General features: G+C 45.2%; 1 protein-coding gene across 4 annotated transcripts in view; it reads left to right on the top strand.

Moving 5' to 3' along the window:
* PPIL2 (peptidylprolyl isomerase like 2) overlaps positions 1–18,069 on the top strand; it is a 62,108-nt gene that overhangs the window by 32,492 nt on the left and 11,547 nt on the right. For 2 of the 4 annotated variants that reach the window (XR_015730267.1, XR_004594415.3), the window contains exons 15-20: positions 3,528–3,645; positions 5,208–5,264; positions 6,452–6,524; positions 7,302–7,364; positions 8,260–8,396; positions 9,678–9,821. Coding sequence is in view for 1 of the 4 variants with exons in the window: in XM_034435788.3 (XP_034291679.2) it covers positions 3,528–3,645; positions 5,208–5,264; positions 6,452–6,524; positions 7,302–7,364; positions 8,260–8,396; positions 9,678–9,768 (539 nt within the window). In the remaining 3 variants the exon portion in view is untranslated. Of the gene's footprint in view, positions 1–3,527; positions 3,646–5,207; positions 5,265–6,451; positions 6,525–7,301; positions 7,365–8,259; positions 8,397–9,677; positions 10,454–12,307; positions 12,675–18,069 lie in introns of those variants that run through there. The other 2 variants (XR_004594416.3, XM_034435788.3) reach the window with 2 other exon arrangements.

Below are 18,069 nucleotides of genomic sequence, written 5' to 3'. Positions count from 1 at the left end.
CCTAATGACCGGCTGGGTGGGCATGGCTAGGTGGGCATGTGACTGGGTTGGTGTGGCCAACTCGATGTCACTCATATCGAGGGGTGCCTTGCTGGCGTCTACTCACCCCTCCCCTCCCAGCCCCTCCTCGCCTGCCTCCCCCCCCAAGGCTCCTTAGTGCCCCGATAGGAAGCAGTTGTTGGAGCTAAGCAGCCACCACGAGAAAGAGTTGGCAAAACAGCTCGGTTCAAATTGGATCTGGCCGAGAAGGAGGCTCAGCAGAAGCACCTCACTGAGGACTAGGAGCATAGGCTTTCCAAGCAGAGGGAAGACCTGCGGGAGTGCAAGGCCAGGTACTGGTGACTGGAGGCTCAGCGGACTGAGATGGTCAGCCAGTTCCAGGCCATGATGCAGTCCCACTGGAACGAGGCCCTCCGGCTCTTCGCCACCAGCGGCGCATCCCCCCAGCCTTCGCCCAAAGCCCCACACCAGGTGGCTGAAGCAGACCCCAAGTCGGAATTTCTGCCCCCCTCCGACCCACAGAAAAGGACCCCGAAGCAGGAATTTCACCTCCACCACCACCATCAGTGTGAAATATTTCCTAGAATGGCTACTCAGTGATCCCCGCCTCCTCCTTCCCAGTCCCAGGTTCCTCCGAGAGAAGCACGAAACCCCAAAAAAATAAAAATCAGTTTTTTAGAAACCAAACGGTACTTTTGCCGGCTGAGACTGAGAGCCTGCCAGGAACGGGGCAGAGTCATCCCCCAAATCTAGAAATGAAATCAATCCTTACGAGGGCCAACCCCACATCCCGGGTTCTGGATTGCAGCCCTCATCTCACACTGAAACGCTGAAGGAACAGATGGGCAGGGAGAAAGTGAGCGCACACGGCTGAATTTAGATCGGTCGGTGTGACTGCTGGGTGGGTGGGAGGCGTGGGAGGGCTTGAGGGTCTGCTTTTCCTGGAGGGATTTTGAAAAAGGAAAAAAAGGAAAGGGAGCATTTTTGCTCACTTGCTTTCTCTGTGCCTGGAGGTGCATTTAAAACATGTATACAGGCAGTCCTCGGCTTACGACCGCAATTGAGGCCAACATTTCTGTTGCTGAGCAAGAAAGTCATTAAGTGAGTCTTGCCCCATTTCACAATTTTTCCTACTCCATTCCATTCCATTCCATTCCATTCCATTCCACTCTATCTATTCTATTCTATTCTATTCTATTCTATTCTATTCTATTCTATTCTATTCTATTCTATTCTATTCTATTCATTTTCTCTTCTATTCCATTCCATTCCATTCCATTCCACTCCACTCCACTTATTCTATTCTACTCTATTCTATTCATTTCTCTTCTCTTCTCTTCATCTTCTCTTCTCTTCTCTTCTATTCATTTCTCTTCTCTTCATCTTCTCTTCTCTTTCTGTTCTATTCCATTCCATTCATTTTCTCTTCTCTTCTATTCATTTTCTGTTCTCTTCTGTTCTATTCTATTCATTTCTCTTCTCTTCATCTTCTCTTCTCTTCTCTTTCTGTTCTATTCCATTTCATTCCATTCATTTTCTCTTCTCTTCTATTGATTTTCTGTTCTATTCTATTCTATTCTATTCTATTCTATTCTGTTCTATTCTATTCATTTTCTCTTCTCTTCTCTTTCTGTTCTATTCCATTCATTTTCTCTTCTCTTCTCTTCTATTCCATTCCACTCCACTCCATCTGTTCTGTTCTGTTCTGTTCTGTTCTGTTCTGTTCTGTTCTGTTCTGTTCTGTTCTATTATCTTCTGTTCTATTCATACTCTACTCTACTCTACATTATTCTATTCTACCTTCTATTCTATTCCTTTCTGCTCCTAACGAAGGACCAATTCAGGAGGAATAGGACAGCCGTCCATCTCTCCATTCATTCCTCGAGGAATGTGGAAAGAGCAGCCGTGCACCTGGGGCAGATTGAAATGGAGATCCCATGTTAGGTCTGCCCAGGAACAAAAGCCAGAAGGGGAGGCAGACGTAGAGGGATCCAGAGCGGATTCTTTGGAGCGGATTCTTTCTTCACTTCTCTGCAGGAGAAAATGGGATGGTTTCTCCTAGCCCAGAGTGAACATCGGGGGGCACTTAACTTCCGTTCAAATCTTAGCTGCTTCCAAAGGCAGGAAGTAAATTTGGGCCCGCTGATAAAAGGGGACTGGCTTTTTGCTCTGTTTTTTTTTTTTTTAATTGAATTGGCAGAGATTTCTGGCCCTTCGCCATCTAGCAGTAGTAACAACAAAGCTGCTCCTTTGTCTTTGCTGGAAATTGTACAGCTGGAAATTTTAAGATGCGCTAGAGATGGATTTGTGGCGTCCTTGGTGCTCTCTGAGCTGGGTTGTTTTCTTGTAGGTGTTTTATTACCCAGCTAGGTAATAGCATCAGTGCTAGAAGGGAGTGGGGTTTGGGAAGAGGAAGGAAGGAAGGAAGGAAGGAAGGAAGGAAGGAAGGAAGGAAGGAAGGAAGGAAGGAAGGAAGGACTATAGGGTCTTTGGTGCTCTCTAGAGTAGTGGCCAAAATTGTGGAAACCTTTTGGGAAAAGTGTATTTTTGAGGTTTGATGGCTAATAACACCACTTTATTTATTTATTTATTTATTTACTTACTTACTTACTTATTTATTTATTTACTTATTTACTTACTTATTTGTTTATTTATTTACTTACTTACTTATTTATTTACTTATTTACTTACTTACTTATTTATTTATTTACTTACTTATTTATTTATTTATTATTTAGTATGTATGTATGTATGTATGTATGTATGTATGTATGTATGTATGTATGTTTCAAGATAATCCTATTTCACTGCTGGAATGGCCTGGGAATAACCCAGACCTTCACCCAATTGAAAATCTATGGAGCCGATTAAAGAAACTTGTTAGTCAGAAGGGACCCAGCAATAAAACCCAATTAATCGAAGCCCTCCTTCAATCTTGGTTTCGCATTAGAACAGCTGCAGAACTAAAAGACTTGGTTCCACTCCATGGGAAGACGTCGTAAGGCCATAATTCATGCTAAAGGTTACTCAGCTAAGGATTAACTGACATGGTGATCATTTTTATATATCTCATTTTTTTTCTAGGGGGATCAATTTTTGTATATCTCGTTTTTTCTACGTGTTCCACTTTTCTTCTTTATACCGTAACTGCTATTCTAATAGCAAATCCTTCATGAAAGTGATTGCATTACGTTCTTGATTAAATTATCTTTCCATTGATAGATAATTTTATGGTACTACTCCCAAAAAAAGTGGTGTTATTAGCTAGTTTTAGAAAATACACTTTTCCCAAAAGGTTTCCACAATTTTAGCCACTACTGTATATGAGTGTCTCCTCCACCATCCAGAGAAGGTTCTTCTGAGGAGCTATGGTGGAACCCAAGAGCTACCTTGAGGCAGCCTCTTGCCTTTTATTTATTTCCTGCAGGAAATGCTCGCCAGTCCCTCTTAACCTTCTTAACTCTGTCCTCATTCTATCAAGCGGAAGGAGGGCCGGCTTTCAGGCATGTTCTACGTTTTTATTTCAGGAGGAGAATCGTACTGGGGAAAGCCGTTCAAAGACGAACTGAGGCCCAACTTGTCCCACACAGGGCGAGGTGTCCTCAGCATGGCCAACACAGGGCCCAACAGCAACAAATCTCAATTGTAAGTGGAGACTTGGCTCTTCTAATTTATTTATTTATTATTTTATTAGTCATATTTCTATGCCGCCCATTCTCTGAGGACTCTGGGCGGCTTACAACAATCGACAGTATACTAAATAGCATATTGCCCCCCAACAATCTGGGTCCTCATTTTACCCACCTCGGAAGGATGGAAGGCTGAGTCAACCTTGAGCCTGGTGAGATTTGATTCGCTGATCTGCTGAACTAGCAGTCAGCTGAAGTAGCTGCAGTACTGCACTCTAACCACTGCGCCACCTCGGCTCTTTTGTCCTTGCTCCCATCAGGAGGACACGAGCGAGTGTCCCAAAGGTGCTTTTTCAAGAGGCAACTGGGTCTTTCTGGTTTTTCTTTGAAGACATTTCGCTTCTCATCCAGGACCCTCTCCGTGATTCCCCCGCTTTTGGCACGCGATGGCATGGTGGGCCCAGTAGGCCCGTTTTTCGCCCTCTCTAGGCTCCAGAGCCTTTCTAGGCGCCTGGGGAGGGCAAAAACAGCCTTCCCCAGCCTGACTTCCAGTGGGCCCAGAAGGCCCGAAAGCTGAGCTTGCGTGCCCACCAATATGGCCATAGGTTCGCCATCACGGCCCTATACCATTGCAGACAAATGGTTGCCCAATCTCTTCTTGAAAACTTCCAGCGTTGGAGCATTCACAACTTCTGGAGGCAAGTCGTTCCGCCGATTCATTGTAGATCCACGCAGGCCCATCGTAACTTTGAACCGTCATTAAGCGACCGGTTGTAAGTCGAGGACTGCCTACAGTTCCCTCGGAGAGGCCTTTGGCTTTTAGCTCCTGCATGTCCTCAAGTCTGTAAAATACGGACTCCCAGGAATGCTGTAAATTAAATCTCAATCAGCCGAGTCGTGGCATCGTGTAATTGGATCCGAGAAACCACCGATTACGCAGCCAGCTCTGCGATAACAAATGGCCAATCCTCTTTTTAGAATTCTTTTTTTTTTCTTCTTCTTCTTCCCATTTCATCTGGAAAGGTTAAAGCTTCCTTCTCCGCCATTCATTCTGCTGAGATAGGAACGGGTAGTCCTCGGCTTACGGCCAGAGTGGAGCCCGAAATGTATGTGGCCGAGTGAGACATTGCTTAAGTGAGCTTTGCCCGTTTTTTACGACTTTTCTTGGCCACGTTGGTTTAAAGTAAACCGCTGCCGTTATTAACACTAGTAAGACGGTTGTTAAGTGAATCTAGTTTTCCCGTGGTCTTTGCTTGTCGGACGGTCGCAAAAGGGGATCGTGTGACCCCGTCATAAACGCGAGCCGATTATCATGCATCCGAACATTCGCATCACGTTTGGGGATGCTGCCAACGGTCGTAAGTGTGGGAAAAAAATCCTCCTTTTTTTAGTGCCTTTGTAACTTCAAATGGTCATTAAGTGAACTGTTGTAAGTCAAGGCCTGCCTGTACGTACCTCGAGCTGGTGACAATTTGGCTGAGCCGAGTCCCAGCTGTTTGCGTTACAGTGATTGACTCGTTTTTTGGGGAAACTCTTGACGTGTTTGTTTCATGGCAGTCTTTTCTTTTCTTTTCCAAGTTTCATTACTTTCCGCTCCTGTGCGTACCTGGATAAGAAGCACACCATATTTGGAAGGTAAGCGAAAACATTTCTCTATATCACAGCCAGCATTTCGTTAATTACCCTTAACAGATGTCTGTGTGGCAGTTAGAATTTTTTTTTTTATTAAAAAAAACCCCAAAAAATCTGGAGGAAAAAAACCATGGATTTGCAAGCACCCTCAGCTATAGGTAAAGGTAAAGGTTCCCCTCGCACATATGTGCTAAAGTCGTTCCTGACTCCAGGGGGCGGTGCTCATCTCCATTTCAAAGCCGAAGAGCCAGCGCTGTCCGAAGACGTCTCCGTGGTCATGTGGCCGGCATGACTCAATGCCAAAGGCGCATGGAAAGCTGTTCCCTTCCCACCAAAGGTGGTCCCTGTTTTTCTACTTGCATTTTTTACCTGCTTTCAAACTGCCAGGTTGGCAGAAGCTGGGACAAGTCACGGGAGCTCACCCCGTTACGCGGCACTAGAGATTCGAACCGCTGAACTGCCAACCTTTCCATCGACAAGCTCAGCGTCTTAGCCACTGAGCCACCGGGTCCCCTTTTACTCTCAGCTATAAAAGAGCTCAAATTCATAAGCTTGCTTACCAGCGCAGCCCAAGCTAAGAATGCTATGATTGTTTGATTGGGGATTCTATTCTATCCTATCCTATCCTATCCTATCCTATCCTGTCCTGTCCTGTCCTGTCCTGTCCTGTCCTGTCCTGTCCTGTCCTGTCCTGTCCTGTCCCGTATTTTCTATTCTATTCCATATTTTCTATTCTATTCTATTCCATTCCACTCCATATTTTCCATTCCATTCCATATTTTCCGTTCCATTCCATTCCATTCCATTCCATTCCATATTTTCTATTCTAGTCCATATTTTCTATTCTAGTCCATACTTTCTATTCTATTCCATTCCATTCCATATTTTCTACTCTACTCTACTCTACTCTACTCTACTCTACTCTACTCTACTCTACTCTACTCTATTATTACTCTTACTCTTATTCCATTCTAAAGGAAATCACGTTAAACACCCCTAGCTGCCTTCCATTCGGTGCTTATGATTTCACTTTGACTTATGAAGGCCAACACCGAGCTGCCTTCTGTCCCTTCCTTCCGTTGGCCGCACCAGCTTCCTCCTCCTCATCCCCCACTCCAATTTTGAAGTAGGTTGGGCTTTTTCGTACTATGTCCTTACTCCGTGTGGGTTTTTCCTCTTCCTTTCCCCAGAGTCGTCGGAGGCTTTGAGACCCTCACTGCGATGGAAAACGTGGAGAGCGATCCCAAAACAGACCGTCCCAAGGTCAGTCTCTTGGGGCGAAAGATCAAACGGAAAGAGAATAAAACAGCCTCGGGTGTCAGGTCTGGCAGCCATCTTTTGCCTTGGATATTCAGGCCTGCCACATTTACTACTGTGGGAAACTGGGAGGGGGGATTGTATTAAGCATTGGCAGAGGTGGGTTTCAACAGGTTCTGACCAGTTCTGGAGAACCGGTAGTGGAAATTTTGAGTAGTTTGGAGAACCGGTAGTAAAAATTCTGACTGGCACCGCCCCCTTCTATTCTCTGCCTCCCAAGACCCAGCTGATTGGGAGGAAATGGGGGTTTTGCAGTATCCTCCCCTGCCACGCCCACCAAGCCACACCCACAGAACCGGTAGTAAAAAAATTTGAAACCCACCACTGAGCATGGGTGATATGTAGTCATAATAACATTCCTTTCTCAAAGAATCAAGGACATAACTGCTCTGCACTTGGAGGGCTGGAACTGGGAGGCATCCCCAATTGAGACGGTGCTTGGATTGGACCATGTGGATGTTGGGAAGGGACTTGGACTTTCTTTTGGGTGGGGAAAACCTGGAAGCTTTCAGATTCGGGTTTTCCCAGACGTGCCAATACGACATCTCTAATAAAATGGAACTTTAAACCTTGGAGTTTTCTTTCGTTGGGGGTGTTACTTGGACCCCGGACATTCGGCTATGTTTAAACGATTTCAACTTTGCACCAAAGCAGCAGCGAAAAAGCCTGTGTAATTTCTCCCCCCCCCCCCTGTTCTCTCTCTCTCTCTCTCTCTTTTTTTAGGAGGAAATAAAAATCAAATCCACAACAGTTTTTGTTGACCCGTACGAAGAGGCAGACGCCCAGGTAAGCGTTCAAAAGAGTTCAGGAAGACAATTGACTGCAGGTGACTTGTATGCCCCCTTCACCCTCCCAAATTCTCTCGTATATGAAGTTTTTATTTGGCTGGCGGGGAAAGGCAGAAATGCTGGAATTATTGCACGACCAGATATGGGTCAGTCGGTCGTCAGAAGTTGCTGTCTGTCGTTCTCTCAAAACCTTGCAGCCCGAGTGGCCGCACAGAAGGCAGGGAGTCCTCGCCTTACGACCAGAACAGCAACCTCATTCGCTAGGAATTGTGTCTTTGTGCAGTTATTGCATTCTCCTACTTTGGCTTCCTTTCTCAAAAATGAAGCAACGGAGAGCAAGAAAGATCTGTCTTTCCTCTTTTTTCTTCCTTCCTTCCTTCCTTCTCCACATTTTTCCTTTCTCCTTACTCCCCCCTCTTTTTTCTTTCTTTCCTTTTTTCCTCTTCCTCCCTCATTTCTTTCTTCTTTCCCTTCCTCCTTCCTTCCCCTCTCCTTTTTTCTCCTTCCTTCCTTTCCCTTCCTTCTTCCCTTCCCCTTCCCTCTCTTCCCCTTCCTTCCTCCTTCCTTCCCTTTCTCTCTCTTCTCCTTCCTTCTTTCCTCCCTTCCCTTCCTTCCTTCCTTTCCCTTCCCCTTCCTTCCATTCCTCCTTCCTTTCCCTTCCCCTTCCTTCCATTCCTCCTTTCTTTCCCCTTCCCCTTCCTTCCTTCCCTTCCCTTCCCTAGTGACTGAGCACCTTACGGTTCTAAAAACTATACAAACTTTGTGTACAGCTGCTGCCCATTTCCCGTTTTCAGCCAACTGGTGCTGTGTGGCCTGCTTGAAACCTCTTTTTCAAGGTTTTCTTTTGTTGTTGTTGTTGGAAGAGTGATCTGTCTCCGTTCACTTTCTCCAAGGTCGCCCAAGAAAGAGAGAAGGCCCTGCAGGAAGAGGAGGCAACGAAGAGAGAAAGCAAAGAAGTCCTGAAGAAAGAACCTCCCACACCAAAAACTTACCGCACCGGAGTTGGGAAATACATAAACATAGCAGCAGCGTAAGTTCTGGCTGCTTTTTACTTTTTTGAATTTCTGGGTTTTTTTCTATGGGGAGATAAAAGCATGTGTGGAAAAAATAACCTTTGCCAGTTGATCTTATTGAATTTGTGCAAACATTTTTGTGGTTTCAGGTGGTGAAAAATAGAAATAGGACAGGACAGGACAGGACAGGACAGGACAGGAGGATGGATGGATGGATGGATGGATGGATGGATGGATGGATGGATGGATGGATGGATGGATGGAGAGATAGATAGGTAGTGTGGGTGGGTGGAGAGAGAGAGGGAGCGATAGAGATAGATGATAGATAGGATGGGATGGGGTAGGATAGGATAGGATAGGATAATGAATAGAAAATAATGAAGAATAGAATACGGATAGAAATTGTATAGTTCTTACCACAAACAAGTGCACTGTCACTTTTGCACTTGATCACCGCTTGTTTTTCCGGCTGTCAGAGCTTCGGTTTGGCTTTTTCTTTGCCTGTTCAGAAAGTTTCCCCGGATCTAGCTAGATGGACCACCGTCCACCTGCGATCTGCGGGCGCCCTCCCAGCTTGGTCACCCCTTCAAGGCGAGAGTTGGCCCCAAGGAGCCTCCAGGCTGGTAGAAAACAGCTGATTTTCGTGGATTTCCTCGGATCTCTGCAGATTTCAGCTGTCACGCTCCGGTGACAACCGGAAGTCCTGACCGAACCGAAATAGAAATAGAAATAGAAATAGAAATAGAAATAGAAATAATAGAAATAGAAATAGAAATAGAAATAGAAATAGAAATAGAAATAATAGAAATAGAAATAGAAATAGAAAAATCAGTTTGCCCCAAAGGAAAGGACCTTAGAGCCAGTTAGATGAGTGGATGACCAGATAACGTAAGGTGATTGGTTCCTGTTTCTCTCGACCTCCCATTTAAAACAACATTAGAACTTTTCACACTTCACTTTTTTTTAAATTTCCAAAACTGCTTTGTCCGAAAGAAGAGGCTGAAAGATTTTTATGTTATTTTTTTAACCTCTAAAGTAGGGGAAATCTAGTTGATTTGTGCTACGTAATTTCATCCTTCTCTCCCCCTTGTATTTTTCTGCTCCTCTCTTCCATTTTTTTTTGAGAACTCTAAACCAGGATCTGTTTGTAGTATGACTTTAAGACAGGGTCTGTTTGTAGTGCGACCTTAAACCAGGGTCTGTTTGTAGTGCGACCTTAAGCCAGGGTGTTTGCAGTGCGACCTTAAGAGAGGGTCTGTTTGTAAGAAAGGGGTTGACTTGGGCATTTTGTGATGCAGGAAACGAGCAGCGGAAGACGGGCCGTCCACCAGCGGGGCTGCCAAGAAGGAGAAGAAAACCAGAGGCTTCGGAGACTTCAGCTCGTGGTAGCCAACGGAGGAGGACCAGCTCCAAACCATCCAGCCTGGGATGGAGAAGCCCAGGTTTGTGCCTCCGCTGCTGTCACAAAAAAATATGCGACTCTGGACCATAATATTTCCCTTAACAATCTTTCCCTGGCAGTCCTTTGTCGGTTGTGAAGGGTTTTGACGAAAGACGGGGCTTTTCCCGGAGTGCCTTGTAAGCCAACTCAGAAAGCCCTGCAGATTTTGATGGCGTGTGATCAAATTAGAAGAAAGGGGGAAACTTCCATTTCACAGTTGAGCTGTCAACTTGCAAAGCTTTCAAGTTGCCATGAGCAGGAGGGAGGGAGAAGTGATAGAGCTGATTGATTTCCCTAACTGAAGCTGCATTCCATACATTCTTCCTGACCGCAATCAGAAGGAGGGTGTTGGATTTCACAGCCAGCCAAAGGGGTTAATGAGCATTTTGATGGACGAGTTTGGATGGAAAAACCCACGGTCCTTCCCAAGGTGGGCCTCCCAAGCTACCGTTTTGAAACAGCTGCCCAGAGACTCTTGGGAAAAACAAACAAACTTTGATCTCTGCAATCTGGTGACTTCCCACCTAAGACGTTCCAAGCCAACATCTTGGTTTAGAGGTGGTGATGGACCCAGATCCTCAATCGTTGCTTAGTGAAGATTCTGCTTCAGAATAAACCCCCATATCTACCTAATACCGCAGCTCTACTCCAGTTTCCCTTAGCTACTGTGTTTCCCCCAAAATAAGACCGGGTCTTATATTAATTTTTCTTCCAAAAGACACATTAGGGCTTATTTTCTGGTTAGGTTTTATTTTGGGGGGAAATTCAGTACTAAACGCCTCCGTCTGCTGACGATCTTAACTGGGGCTTATTTTTGGGGATAGGGCTTATATTACGAGCATCCTGAAAAATCATGCTAGGACTTATTTTCCAGTTGGGTCTTATTTTCGGGAGAAATTCAATACTAAACGCCTCCGTCTGCTGACTATCTTAACTGGGGCTTATTTTTGGGGATAGGGCTTATATTACGAGCATCCTGAAAAATCATGCTAGGACTTATTTTCTGGTTGGGTCTTATTTTCGGGGGAAACAGGGTACTGAAGAGCTGTTGGTCCATCTTCTCTTCGATGTGTAGCCTAAAATATTCTGGCCCATTGAGAAGGCCTCTAGGAAAACTCCCCGTGGCTTTAGGCCTCTGGCTTATCGGCGTAACCCAGCTAGACACTTGATCTTACTTAACCTCTTTGGGGGATTTCAACCCCCTTCTTTTGGAAGACAGAGGGATTTCTGGACCCTAGGATGCAACTAATCCAAAGCCAAAGGGTGTAATCGATCGATTTCCTGCTAACAGTGATAAAAGTTGAGCAGAGAACAGTAACTGGGAAACTGTCTGTTTGAAGAAAGGCAAAATAGCAACAAGGAAGGGTTGAAGGATCTTTGGCCTAGCGGTGGAGCTCTCGCCTCACAATCAGGAGGCTGTGAGTTCGATCCTAGGTAGAAGCAGATATTTCTCTCTCTGAACACAATGAAAATATATCTGCTGAACAAAACTCCGCGTTGGCAACAGGAAGAGCATCCGGCCATGAAAACACTCTGCTAGCTCCATTCAGTTGCCCAGACTCCACCCCGCAAGGGATTATGGGGTTGTTAAAAGATAATGATGATGAAGAAGGGTTGAAGGATCTTCCCCAAACAGATGTATTTTAGCCCCTTTTCTTCATCACTGCCCTTCAAGTAACCTTTGATGGCAATGCTTAGTTCTCCATCTCCACCAAAATGGAGCTACGTGTGCTTTTAGTTTGGTCCACCTCAAAACAGAAAACAGAGGTCCAGCCTGGTTTGGTCCATTCCTGAAATTGTCAGCACAGGCCATCCAGCTTGAGCATTCTGGGAAACATACAAATGTCAGCAAACGTTTGAGTTTGGGCTCAGCGTGAACTTCCTGATGTCCTCTTGCATCCGCTTCTAGGTAATGCAGTACAGGGGTGGGCTTCAAAAAATTTAGCAAGGGGTTCTCTGCCCAGTTGCTGGGTGGGTGTGGGCGTGGCCTAGTCGGCCTCCTGCACCACTGGTGTTTTTGCCCTCCCCAGGTTCCAGAGGCTTTTCTCGAGCCTCCGGGAAGGTGAAAATGGCTTCCCCAGGCTCCGGAGGCCCTCTGGAAGCTGGAAACGGGCCCGTTTCCAGCCTTCCCGAACTTCTGGTAGGCCCGTTTTTCGCCCTCCCCAAGCCTCCCCATGCACCCTGCACTTAGCTGCATCCAAAACGGGCTGTGTGGGGACTCCTGGGAGGGGCGGGGTGAGGTGGGCGGAGCCAGCCAGGAGTGGGATTTGGGGGTTCTCCTAGCTGCACAGAATCTTAGCTAGAGGTTCTACCGAACCCCTGCGAACCCCCAGCAGCTCACCCCTGATGCAGTAGCTTCCAAGCTAAAAACACACAAGGGAGTTGGGTTTTTCTTTTTTTTTTATATATATATATATATATATATATATTCTGAATCGCCCACCACTTTCTCCTTTGGCGATGATCTCATTGACAAATGTTCTGCAGGAGGAGGAAGATGACAATTAACTCCATTCATGCTAAAAATGAGAATTTGCCACTTGTCCTGCAAGAGCTAAAATAGGAGTCAGCTTCGGGTGCAATCGGTCTCCTCAAGTCTTGTGCTACCTGGATGTAGAGATTATAGCCACTGCAGTCCCAATCAGTCACTGACTTTTTTTTAAAGTTTTATTTTTTGGACTGTTCAGGGATTTGCGGAGAAAACGGGGGCATCTATACCCCGTGCAGATTTTCAAAGAGTGAGCTTTGAAAAATTAACCCGTTGCAGCGTTCTTTTGTAACAAGTTCCGGGGTCATGAAATTTGTAACCGGGATGGATTACGTGAAGAGTTTTCCATTAAAGTTTTACGTTTTCGTTTGTTTCCCGATTGTGAATTTGGGGTTTCCCTCCCACCAGAAGACTGCTGACTCAGGATTTTCCTCTACCCCAAACATTTTATTGCCAAAAAAACGAAGTCACCCATATTTTTAAGAAGAGACTTGACACTCATTTGTCTGAAATGGTATAGGTTCCCCTGTTGGACTGGAAGACCTCCAAGGTCCCTTCCAGCTTCTATTCTATTCTGTTCTGTTCTGTTCTGTTCTGTTCTGTTCTATCCTACTCTACTCTATTCTGATTCTTCCATTCCATTATTCTCTTCTCTTCTCTTCTCTTCTCTTCTCTTCTCTTCTCTTCTCTTCTCTTTCTTCCATTCTATTATTCTTCTTCTCCTTATTCTTCCGTTCCATTCTTCTCTTTTCTCTTCTCTTCTACTCTACTCTACTCTACTCTACTCTATTCTGATTCTTCCATTCCATTATTCTCTTCTCTTCTCCTTATTCTTCCATTCCATTCTTCTCTTTTCTCTTCTCTTCTACTCTATTCTACTCTACTCTACTCTATTCTGATTCTTCCATTCCATTATTCTCTTCTCTTCTCTTCTCTTCTTTCTTCCATTCTATTATTCTCTTCTCTTCTCCTTATTCTTCCATTCCATTCTTCTCTTCTTATTCTTCCATTCCATTCTTCTCTTTTCTCTTCTCTTCTACTCTACTCTACTCTACTCTATTCTGATTCTTCCATTCCATTATTCTCTTCTCTTCTCTTTCTTCCATTCTATTATTCTCTTCTCTTCTCCTTATTCTTCCATTCCATTCTTCTCTTCTCTTCTCTTCTTATTCTTCCATTCTATTCTATTCTATTCTATTCTATTCTATTCTATTCTATTCTATTCTATTCTATTCTATTCTATTCTATTCTATTCTATTCTATTCTATTCTAAAGATTTATAATGGGCCTAGAGTACTTTTGAAGAAAAGATTGTAATTTTGCCTGCGTATGAAAATAGAAAGAAGGAGGCAGGGCAAGAGGTGGAAGAAAAATTATGAAGCTGAAAGGAGGCTGGTGAAACTTGCCAAGTTCAGAATGATCTCAATGTGCGAATATGTTGTAAGAAGGAAAACAACTCCGTTTTCTGCAGACTGATTTTTAGGCTAACGGGAAAAGTGAAGTCACCGATGGGTGGTGAGTGATTAGCAGAGAGCAATGCTGAGCTACAGGAAGAAGGCATCCTGCAGAAACTCTTTAAGGCAGTTTAAACCCCCCAAAAAGTAAGATTGTCAGCACTGTATGAATGCGTCAGAGCACTGATGACATTACCTAGAGAGGTCATGAAACGTCTGCAAGAAAACAAATTCAGAAGCACCAGTCCTCCTCCACCTCCTTCTCCTCTTTCTCCTCCTCTTCCACCCCATCTCCTCCTCCCCTACTTCTCCACTCCGCAAACCCCACTCCCTTCTAGCACTGATGATGTTACCTAGGCGGTTCCTGAGATAACTAGAAAACAACGAAGCTCAGAGAGCACCAAGGACCTCACAGTCCTCCTCCACCTCCTTCTCCTCTTCCTCCCCATCTCCTCCTCCTCCTCCCCAACTTCTCCTCCATTCCGCAAACCCCACTCCCTTCTAGCACTGATGATGTAACCTAGTTGGGTCGTGAAACGTCTGCTAGAAAACAACCAAGCTCAGGGAGAACCAAGGACCTCTCAAACATGTATTAAGTTAGAACTACCCTCAAGAAAAACCTATCATACCTCGGATGGACTTCTTCCAATCCCTTATGGGTTCCATTGGACGTCTGGTGGAAGAAGCCAGCATGTCTAAAGAATCTGAAAAAATTGTTTTGGGACAGAGATCTACTCTGAAAGCCCAGGAGAAGGACCATTAGTGGCTGTAACCATTTTCCATAAAGAGCCTTTAATGAAAGCTTTTAATGTCTAGAGCCAAGTGAGTCATTCCTATTAAGGGAGGTTTACGCAGGTTGCATTATTTATGTTTTATTGGAAAGTTCTAATTTTATATAGAAGAGACTTAATGCACGAATTTCTAAAATAATTTCCTGATCAGAAAAAGACATTGTTCGGCACGGAACAACCAAGCAGAGCCAAATAAAAATGGGAAGATAAATATATTTTTTTCCTGATCTGTGATCTCATTATTTTCCTAGACCAAAACGATGTCTTTCTTGCAATTCTATTATCAGTTCCAGGTATTATGCTTTTTTCTAAAAAAAACAACAATTAGTTATCTGATCTTGGGTAACAAAAGCCTTTTCAGCTGAATTGGGGAGAAAAAAATTCAGCCTTTACATCTAATCTTGCTCTGGAACAATTGTGTGTCCAACCTTGGTAACTTTAAGATTTGTGGACTTTAACCCCCAGAATTCCCCCAGCCAGCTTTGGCTTCTACTTCTGAGAAATATTTTGGGACTCCAATCAAGGTGCTCCATGCCAGAGGGAGTTAGTAACCCAGGAAGAAAATCCCTGCTTCACCCTGTTGTATTTTGATTTTTAACTGATTTAATCTCTGCTATTATCTATGTTTTAACACCATGTCCTTGCTGTTGCAGAGGGGCACGGTGGCTCAGTGGCTAAGACGCTGAGCTTGTCGATCGAAAGGTCAGCAGTTCAGCGGTTCGAATCCCTAGCGTCGCGTAAACGGGGTGAGCTCCCATGACTTGTCCCAGCTTCTGACAACCTAGCAGTTCGAAAGCACGTAAAAAAATGCAAGTAGAAAAATAGGGACCCCCTTTGGTGGGAAGGGAACAGAGTTCCGTGCGCCTTTGGTGTTGAGTCATGCCGGCCACATGACCACGGAGACTGTCTTCGGACAGCGCTGGCTCTTCAGCTTTGAAACGGAGATGAGCACCGCCCCCTAGAGTTGGGAACAACTAACACGTATGTGCGAGGGGAAACTTTACCTTTACCTTACTTGCTGTTGCATTGTCATAATCTGCCCAGATTTGCTTGACGGTGACTAGCATATAAATTTAATCAATAAACTTTGCCAGGCACCAGCAGGAGGTTGGACTAGAGGACCTCCGAAGTCCCATCCGACCCTATGATTCTTTGTTCCAACTGAGGGTGTTATATGCTTTAGGATCTATTCTCTGCAATTGTCGAGCTGATGCCTTTCCTGCTTTCTCTCAAGACAATAGGCAAACGTTTCAGACACATTTTTTTTCGGGAAGAGGAAATCCTGAACAATGCTGGATGGACAGACCTTGAATGTTTACCTCCTTTCCTGCGGCAATGATCAACTCTGAACTGGAAGTGATGTCAAACCATTTGGGAAGGAAGCCCTTAAATTGAATTAAGACCAAGAAGGAAAATGATTGACGGGCACTTCAGTCTTTGTGGTCCCTCTTTTCTTTGCAAACCCTTTTTTTTTCTTTTTTCTTTTTTTTTCTTTTTGCATTTTGGCAAACACGGTTTTGAATTAGCCAATCCCCACTTTAGCTCTGTACTTATCAACTGGCTAAGAAAGCTTACCATCCGCAGGCAATTGTGAGACTTAATAGCAACAGCACTTAGACTTATATACCACTTCATAGTGCCTTGCAGCCCTCTCTTAAGCGGTTTACAGAGTCAGCCTATTGCCCCTAACAACAATCTGGGTCTCCTCATTTTACCCACCTCGGAAGGACGGAAAGGCTGAGTCAACCTTGAGCCTGGTGAGATTTGAACTGCCAAATTGCAGGCAGCCGGCAGTCAGCAGAAGTAGCCTGCAGTACTGCCTTCTCACCACTGCGCCACCATGGGTCTCTGATTTAAGCAAAGGATTAAACATTTTATTGGTCCCCACTTTGTGTGCTGATGCTTCCCCAGATACCTTTCCAGATGTCAGCTCGGAGGAAGATGAATCAGTTCCGGGCACATCTGGAAGGTCAGTGGCTCCGAGCAGCCGTCTTGAGAGGGATTTGGCTCAAGCTCAGATGTAGCAGGGGGCGGTGCTCAACTCAGTTTCAAAGCCGAAGAGCCAGTGCTGTCCGAAGACGTCATGACTAAAAGCCAAAGGCACACAGAACGCTGTTTCCTTCCCACCAAAGGTGGTCCCTATTTTTCTACTGGCATTTTTTCTTACATGCTTTCGAACCGCTAGGTTGGCAGAAGCTGGGACAAGTCACGGGAGCTCACTCCATTACACGGTGCTAGGGACTCAAACCGCCGAACTGCCGACCTTTCGATCGGCAAGCTCAGCATCTTAGCCACTGAGCCACCGCGTCCCCAAAAATAGAGAGGAAATTCAGGACATTCAGCGCAGAGATGGAAGGGATGGTACTTGCTTTGGCGATGTCGTGAGCTGCCCGGAGTCACTTGATAGCGAAGCAGTGTATAAATTTAATAAACTTTGCCGGGCACCCAATGGAGGTTTTCCAAGATACTGAATTTAACAGGGCTAGTGCAAAACTCTCCAAAAATACAGAGGAAAATTCTGCGAGGAGTCAAAAGACGCTCAAGACACCGAGATTATGGATGGAAGGGCAACTCAGATCTAAGAGAGGAAGAGTGAACGTCATCGGGGGAAGACACAGTTCGCTGCCTACATTGGGGAGCAGAAGCGAACAGCACCAACCATTGTGTGGATTTGCGCCCACAGTTGTTTCTCCTCCATTCTTGGCCCCGTGTATCATCGCCTCCAGATTAGAGCTGCAATGGAAAGAAAGAAAGGGGCTCTTTCTGCCAGATCAGCAAGGGTTTGTGACAATCGGCCTTTGTGCTGCTTGCACACAGAGGGAGGGAGGGAGACAACGGACAGCAGCCGTTTTCCAAATAACCCAAACGATCACTTTTGCCACCCAGAGTCATTGTCAGGAGACCGGGGGAGGGAGGGAGGTGTCGGGACGGACACATTCGACATATAAATTTAATAAATGAAGATTGAAGGTAAAGGTTCCCCTCGCACCTATGTGCTAGTTGTTCCTGACTCTAGGGGGCGGTGCTCATCTCCGTTTCAAAGCCGAAGAGCCAGCGCTGTCCGAAGACGTCTCTGTGGTCATGTGGCCGGCATGACACCTCCTCACGAGCTAAATCAATGGGAAGCCAGAGTTTCCCCAACAACCCGGTTACTAATTTAATATCTGCAGCGACAACTTGACAGCTGTGGCAAGAAAGGTCGTAAACCCCTCACTGAACTGTCTCACTTAGCGTCAGAAATTCTTGGCTCGGTTGCGGTCTTAAGTCAAGGACTACCTCTATGGGAGCAAAACCTTGATTCCCGTCTCCAATCTGCTTTCTCCCCCAAACAAAAAATGACGTAGCTACTATTTGGGGTGGAAAATCAAGCAGGGAGAAGGGAGGGGGAGAGAGAGAGAGAGAAGAAAAAGTCACATTCAACAAAACAACGGAAAGTTTTTATTGTGATACTGTCAAAGAGATACAATAAAGTGAAATCACAAATTGTGTATAGTATTGCTGAGGCGAGAACCAGGA

This window comes from Pantherophis guttatus, chromosome 17 (assembly GCF_059756535.1).
Source record: "Pantherophis guttatus breed Tessera chromosome 17, ASM5975653v1, whole genome shotgun sequence".
In the NCBI taxonomy this organism is placed as follows: Eukaryota; Metazoa; Chordata; class Lepidosauria; order Squamata; family Colubridae; genus Pantherophis; species Pantherophis guttatus.
The sequence above is the reverse complement of the archived record's forward strand: the minus strand, read 5'-3'. Positions and strand labels throughout refer to the sequence as shown.